This window comes from Trachemys scripta, chromosome 11 (genome assembly GCF_013100865.1).
Source record: "Trachemys scripta elegans isolate TJP31775 chromosome 11, CAS_Tse_1.0, whole genome shotgun sequence".
In the NCBI taxonomy this organism is placed as follows: Eukaryota; Metazoa; Chordata; order Testudines; family Emydidae; genus Trachemys; species Trachemys scripta.
The window spans coordinates 11145401-11152953 of NC_048308.1; the positions used below are offsets into that span (position 1 = coordinate 11145401).

Below are 7553 nucleotides of genomic sequence, written 5' to 3' on the forward strand. Positions count from 1 at the left end.
GATCCACTTCTTGGTTTGTCAAAGAACTTATAGACTATGCATGTGTGACAGTCTAAACAGATGGGGCGTGGAGGAACTCCCCTCGTCTTTACCAATCTTTTTTGGTGGGGAATGGTTCTGGGAAGAGGCAAAGGAAAGGAAAGGAAAGGAAAGGAAAGGAAAGGAAAGGAAAGGAAAGGAAAGGAAAGGAAAGCCTGTCTCTCTGTTTTGCAGTAAGCAGTTTATATTGACCCACTAAACGCCCACAAGAGGAACAGAAAAGCAAGACCAAGTACATACCTCTTTGGAGCACCAAGCGCATTTTGGATGGATGAGCAGGCACTCTTCACAGGAAGTAGCACTTCCACTTGTGCAAATATTGAGACCTTCAGCAATAAAAAACAACAGAGAATGGGGTCATCTTACGGGTGAAATAGCTGGAAATTGGTAGCTTAGTGCTCATCGCAATACACTTTATGTAACAATTAATGTAAGATTAAACATTTCACAGGCCTTTGGAGCTTGAACCACTGAAAATTAGGACTCTAGTGATTTCCCTTCCTCCCTGCTCAGATCAATTAATTTTGGAAGAGTTAGTCAATTGATCAATCCAATTAAATATTTCCAAGACTTCTGCTAGAACACAAGTCATTACTTGGATATTAATGTTGCTCCTTGCAAATCCTAGATAACACTGACTTTTAAAAACTGGCAAAACAAGTCATAGTAGGCTTTTTTTATTATTATTATTCCTTTTCATCTGAATGAACTAGTAGGGTAAAATATTAATACATCTGTTTCATCTTAAATTAGCCTTTAATTATCTCCTATCCCCACTTCCCATATGAGTGATTTACATAATTGAGTCACCTCCTTACTCTAAATTGCTTTAATTTAGTAAGAGTCATTTCCATAGGATATCCAGGTTAAGCAGGACAGCTTGTTTATTTTGGGTAATGTCCAGCGCATCTTAGAATGGAACATGTTGCTCCACACTGTATGGTAATACAGTGCTAATGGAGTGCTAATGCAAAACACACATTGACGCAGGCATACACAACTTGCAATGTTATCTGCACCCTTAAAGTATTAGCGTGATACAGAGTAAAGACAACCAACAAGGTTTTATATGCAGAATCTAGTATGGAGGTTCTGATCACATTAAATTAGTGCTGAGTTGCCATCACTAGGATTAAATCGTACTAACCATCAGAAGTATTAGGTTTGAATGCAACCGCTTACATTTAATGGTGTCTGTAGCTATGATGAAAATAACATTTGAAGCCACTGATGTCTCTATGCTCCAGTGTGCAGCTATTAACGTCAACTGTCGATAACTAATTAGACAAAATTCCAACAGAGGAGTCTATGTGGATGCTGCACAGTCTAAAAGGAAATGCCCCGGGCTTGAATTCTGAGCCTACTTATTTTTTCCACACTGAATGTCACTGAAAGCATTTCAGGCCTCGTGCTACAGTTCATCAATTTGCAGACAATTATATCCACAGACCCTATTGCACTACGCATAACGCTAGTGAAGGCTGAGCAGACTTGGTGATGTCTGGAAAAGGGCTGATTAAAGTTTTGCTCTTTAGGGGGAACTTTTTGTTGTAATGTCGGCGTCTGAGGCCCAACTGCTGCCTTCCTTGAATGCATTTATATTTAAAAATTGTAAATGTTGGATTTGGCTGTATGAGTCACTCAAGTTTGAGGGATGTATCGAAGAGGAAGGAAGTTGTGAATCAAGCTGGACAGCTGTATAAGGGCATGCCATGCTCTAGGTTAGAAGCTAGTAAAGGGTAAATTATTCCATCACAATTTTTAAGTCATGATTGTGCCCTGACTGTTTATGTCAATGCCTCACACTGACAATTATCTATAACCCACAGGATGATTCATTTTAACTCACTCTCCCTAAATCAAGGGAGCTATGACCTGTATTTTTTCAATGGTTTTCATTAAAGGATACCGTCTGGTTTTGTTTTCATTTAACATTAGGCTTATTATAATGTTATTTAATTGATTGCTTATTATATACATGCAATTTACTCCTTAAACCAAGCCCAATTCTGGACTTTTCAAGAATTCAAAAAATGAAACAAAATATTGATTATAAAGCTTTCCCCACTCACAAGAAGCCTTGTAACAATGGGTTTTGTAGTCTAGCAAAACTGCTGTGTTTTATTTTCCTTATAAATGAATTCAGGGGGTAAAGGAGGGGAATAGTTGGAGAGAAAACAAATTGTTATAGAAATTAGCATTCCTGTTGCAGGTACAACCAGCACCACTGCTCTAAATGCCCAAGATGGGTCTCTGATACTGGTTTTGAAAAGCCAAATCCCTCACTAACAATATTTTGTGAAGTTTACCAAGTAGTATGGTTAAGAGGACATTTCTAGAAGCCAACAGTGGCTGAGTTCTAATCCTGGCTTTTCCATTGACACTTAGACATCACTTGATCTGTCTGGAAAATGAGGATAATGTTTACCTACCTTCTTTACAAAATATTGTAAATGAGTTATCCTCATTTACAGGTGGGACTGTGAGGATTTATGTATTAATAGAGTTTAAGGCCAGAAGCAACCACAAGATCATCTAATCTTAATGTTATTATTAAAACCAAGAGTTCCCTTCATTGGGCGATTCCCACTCTGTACCATGGCGAATGCCTGCTCCGCAGCACCCTCCTCAAGTCACTCAGCAAGGTGCAGGGATCAGAGCTGGCCAGAGGCGACAATTCCATTTCATGGCAGCTTTTGAAGTTTCAACATTTGTTTTCGTTACGCACTGGAATAAAACCAAACCTTTCAAACGCTTCCGGAAAAAAAGGGATTTGTGTCACAATGGCCATTTTTGGATCAAAACCTGAGGTTTTTGATTTGGGTGGTATGCATCACCCCTGGCCTGGGAAACCCAGATTCAAGTCCCTGCTCCGCCCACGTCAGTGCTGAATTTTTCGTCTCAAATTATGCTAAACCAGGTGGAGCAGAGACATGAACCTAGATTTCCTACATCCCAGGCCAGTGCCCTAACCACCAAGCTTTAGAGCAGGGGTGGGCAAACTTTTTAGCCCAAGGACCACATCTGGGAATAGAAATTGCATGGCGGGCCATGACTGCTCACAAAATTGGGGTTGGGGTGCAGGAGGGGGATCAAGGCTGGGGCAGGGAGTTGGGGTGCGGGAAGGGGTGCAGGCTCCAGCTGGGGGTGCAGGCTCTGGGGTGGGGCTGGAGATGAGGGGTTTGGGGTGTAGGAGGGTGCTCCAGGCTAGAATTGAGGGATTCAGAGGGCAGGAGGTGGATCAGGGCTGGGGCGTGGGGAGAGGCTCAGGGGTGCAGGCTCCGGGCAGCACTTACCTCGAGTGGCTCCCGGAAGCAGCGGCATGTCCCTTCTCCGGCTCCTATTTGGAGATGCGGCCAGGCAGTTCTGCACGCTGCCCCATCCACAGGCACCAGTTCCTTGCAGCTCCCATTGCAGCGGGGCCATTGGAGCATGTAGGAGCCGGAGCGGGGCCATGCGGCTGCTTCCAGGAGCCCGTGGAGCGGCCCCCTACTCTGTGCCCCTGCTGGAGCGCCAGAGTGGGGCAAGCCCCAGACCCCGCTCCCCAGAGGGAACTCGAGGGCCAGCTTAAAACGGCTGGCGGGCCGCAGGCCATAGTTTGCCCACCCCTGTTTTAGAGTGTGAGTCTTAGGCGCCCTCTAACTCGATTAAAATCAATACACCTCCACATAACACATTTCAGCTTCATCAAACAGCATATTTTGACAAAAAGGTTCGGACCAGCTCTAGCTGGGAAAGAAATCCACCCCTCCTAGGCCACAGATGTCCACAGCTGCTATCATGCCATCCTACTACAGCAGCCTCTGGCCTAACCTAAGCTTGCATGCCCCCAACCACAAGAGGTTGGAGGATCTGCACCCATTCTCCATATTGCTCTGCCCTATATCTAGTTCCACCCTGCTCAAGCACCCAGCAGGCTCTGAGTGGCTTCCTCAAATCATGCCATTTCCTTGGCACAGCAGAACTGCACTGGTTCCAATGCAAGAGGGACCTCTTCACCCACGGGGGAAAAGGGCAAGATTTGCATCCCAGGAGGATAACTCAGCTATGATCCCAAAATTCTGATGATGCAGCGTGAGCGACACCAGACAGCAACTTTGTGAGAGGCGCTCAGGGAGGCCACCAAACAGCCATGCAAATAGCTGTGACCTTATTTTAAACTAGTTCTGCCATAAAGCCCAATATAGCCAGCTCTTTAGTACATAACACATTTTAATGTACCGGCTTGCCCGAAACAGAGATACATAGTTAGCTCTGTATCCATGTAGTTAGGTGTGAGATTTCATCCACCTTAATTAGGTAGGGGCTGAAACATCTGTGTGGCCCACTGAAGTAAGTGGGAGTTATGAGTGCTCAGCATCTCTTAAGATTAGTCCCATCGGATAGAAGAAAATCTATGATGAAAATCTGTTGAGTTTTACGGCCCCATGCCATAGCACTCTCCCACAGGATGAAGAGCTTGTAAATGTAGCTAGTTAATAATGTAAACACAAAGGGTAAATAAGTGAATAGTGGACTCAAAGCAGTTTATTGGTCTCACTTTATAAGAGACCAGCACTACACTAATAAAGAGAGTGGCCATTTCCAGTATTATCAGAGCACAATCATAAATTGCTGCTGTTTTAATAGATGTCCAGGAGCCATAAAAGCATCCCTGCTGAGGAGAACAGTGACAGCTCTCTGGATTAAGTACATCCTTCACATTAGGGCTGAACCTGAGCCAGGAGCAATATAAGGAAAGGAGGCCTAGATAGCAACAAATAACAAAATGAATGTTTTAGACTTTATGATTATTAATGCTGCCACTCTCCATCTAGATCACTGAAGACCTGTAACCCAAACACGCAGGGAGTCTAACCAATATTCCAGGGAGGAATATTTCTTCAGTTGAAGTTGATTATAATAAAACTTTATTCCCTTTTCGTGCCAAGTAGAGAATGGCTTGAGTTGTAATATCCAGACCCACAAAGTTTAAGTCAGTTCACATCCAGGGATGTGGTCTAGGTCACATTCAATAGCAAGTCTCTACCAACTCTGAACGTAAGACATTGCATTAAAAAGAAAAACTTTGAAGTGGGGACCTTGCAGAATATCTATGAGCAAAAACTTGCCTGTTCTTTGTGCTAAGGAGCGAAATCCAAAATTGTTCGGAAATCAAAGCTGAGCCCTTCATACAAATGGTTCAAGTCAATATGACTGCTGGCTAGCTCTCTACTAGCCTCTCAGGGCACTTAGAGAAAGATAATCAGGCCTGTTCAGATAACAACTACTTCTTGCACTATCATTACAATTTTAGCTGTGCCTGGACACAGAGATCTGGTACTTTTGAGAAACAGCAAAAAGCAATAGTATATATGGAAACCTGGGCACATGCAATTCCAGGCTTAGCTGAAGACAACTAACTCAAGTGTGACTTCTTAAAAATACAGATGTTTTGAGTACCAAGGTAATTGTGGCTGTTATTTACCACTGTGATATTTGGCAACTTGGTAAACATTTTGGAATATAAAACACAATCAAAACACAGGAAGAAAAATCAAGAGAAACTTTGGGCTGATTAACTGCTCTATTTAATTGGGACTAACTGTTGATTTTCATGCTCTGCATTTTTATTTTTAATTGTAATAATGATATGTAGTCTCTGGGGGGAAAAAATTATTTGGATTGCTAGTAAAAAGGGATACCTGTCCAAAAACTCTTGAGCACCGTGACACCACTTACAAAAATAAAATTTAACAGCCTGTCCCCAAATTTGATGGAGTTTGTTGTTGTCTGAAGCACATGTAGAATGAACTGGCACTTTCATTGTTTGGCCTAAAATGAGGAGAACCAAGGACTGTAATATGATGCATGTGTGTGGACTTTGTGAGGTCTATTCCTTTCCTGATACAGATATCTCACTTCTGTAGGTGCGTCAGAGTCATTTCAGGCAGTATCATGAACCATATACCAGCACTACATTCCGCCTTGAAACTAATTCAACTCCTTTATAAAGAGGCCCTTATAACCTGGCCAAACCCAGCATTAAAAACACCTCCTCACAACATGCACATTTTTCCTTGGTTCAGATGGGGGACCCTACCACAGAGACCTCTTTTGTGCTTCCGGATAAACAACCCCAATCATTGGTGGCTGCGCCTCAGTGGTGGGCAAAGTGAGCTCTGTGATATATAGTGCCTGTACAGAGCTTTGAGTCCAAAGGCCTTGTAGGAAACCTACAGGATCAAGGTTATGGAATTAAAAAAAAAACAAAACACAGGTTATTTATAACCTTGAAACCAGAAAGTGTTTCAAGAAGTCTTTTGTGCTGGGGGGCGGGATGGAGAGAGATCACCTGTCCCTCTAAGAGGGTGGGGAGAGGGGAGGGAAGAAATCCAGAACCCAGTTTGCCCCCAGAATTTGGAACATCAATGGGGCACTTCATCTGTCTTTAGCCGTTTCAGGGGAAGACCGCCCTCCTTAAGCACTTGGCAAGCGGATGCTTACCAGGAAGAAACCGACCCCAGCTAGTCACTTCCCCCGCTTCCTCGTCCAGCCCCAGAAAGCAACCACAGAGCTGACTGTCGGTTTTATTATTCCTGCAACGCAACCGTCGCGATCTCTACTCAAAACAACCGCCCCACTCCCCCCAGTTCGGGTGAGACTTGGAAAGCCAGCTTACCCCGGAGGTGGTGGAGCAGGGAGGAGAGGATGAAGAGGCAGGCGGCGCTGGGGGAAGAGAGCCCCCGTCTCCGGGGCATAGTGGCTGCAGCTGGAGGTGGGGTTGTGCTACAGCTGGGGACGGCAGAGCCCGCCGAGCTAGCAGCGGCCGCAGCTGGAGCCGCAGCTGCCTGGCCGGCGGGAGGCAGCGAGCCCGGGCTGCCCGGCGCGCATTACTGCCCCGGCGAACAGGTCACAGCGGCCGGCCGGCGCGAGGCGAGGCGAGGCGAGGCGAGGCGGGCCGGGCGCAGAGCATGCCCCGCGCCCCGGGGGACCATGCAGCGAGCCCTGCCGCGCCTCAGGGGATCCCCTCCCCTGCCATCAGCAGCGGGGCACCGGCCTGGAGTGCAGCGCCACGGGCTCAGAGAGTGCGTGGCGGGACCTCCCTGGTCGCAGCCAAGTTTCCCAAGCCTCGGCTTAATCCCTTCATTTCTCCCTCGCTGGGTCTGCCCCACTCGCTCTGTCCCCTCCCTCCCTGGGCCTGGCTCCCGCTGTCCCCTCCCTCCCCGGGTCTGCCCCACTCCCTCTGTCTGTCCCCTCCCCCTGGGTCCGTCTCCCTCCCTCCCTCCGACCCCCCGTGCTCCAAGGTTCAGCCACTTTCTTCCCGCAGGAGGGTGCGAATATGAAATCTCCGCCCAGCCTGTCCAGTGAGCACGCAGGGATCCTTAACACTTGACTGCCCGCTGGGGATTCCTCTCGCAAGTCAAACGCACACATGCCACAGACATCGCGCCAATAGACACACATAAACACCCCCCCACACACACACTCTCGCACAGATATACCCGCTCCCAGACTCCACACAAACAGCTGAC

The 7553-nt window shown here is 46.4% G+C and overlaps 1 protein-coding gene across 1 annotated transcript in view; it reads right to left on the reverse strand.

Moving 5' to 3' along the window:
- Nucleotides 1-7207, reverse strand: part of ITGB5 (integrin subunit beta 5) — a 116433-nt gene extending 109226 nt beyond the window's left edge. Inside the window, exons 1-2 of the mRNA XM_034785571.1 lie at nucleotides 6701-7207; nucleotides 280-365 (exon numbers count right to left, since the gene is read on the reverse strand). Of these exons, the coding sequence (XP_034641462.1) occupies nucleotides 280-365; nucleotides 6701-6779 (165 nt within the window). The 5' untranslated portion in view covers nucleotides 6780-7207. The remainder of the gene's footprint in view (nucleotides 1-279; nucleotides 366-6700) is intronic.
- Between the last annotated feature and the right edge of the window lie 346 nt (nucleotides 7208-7553).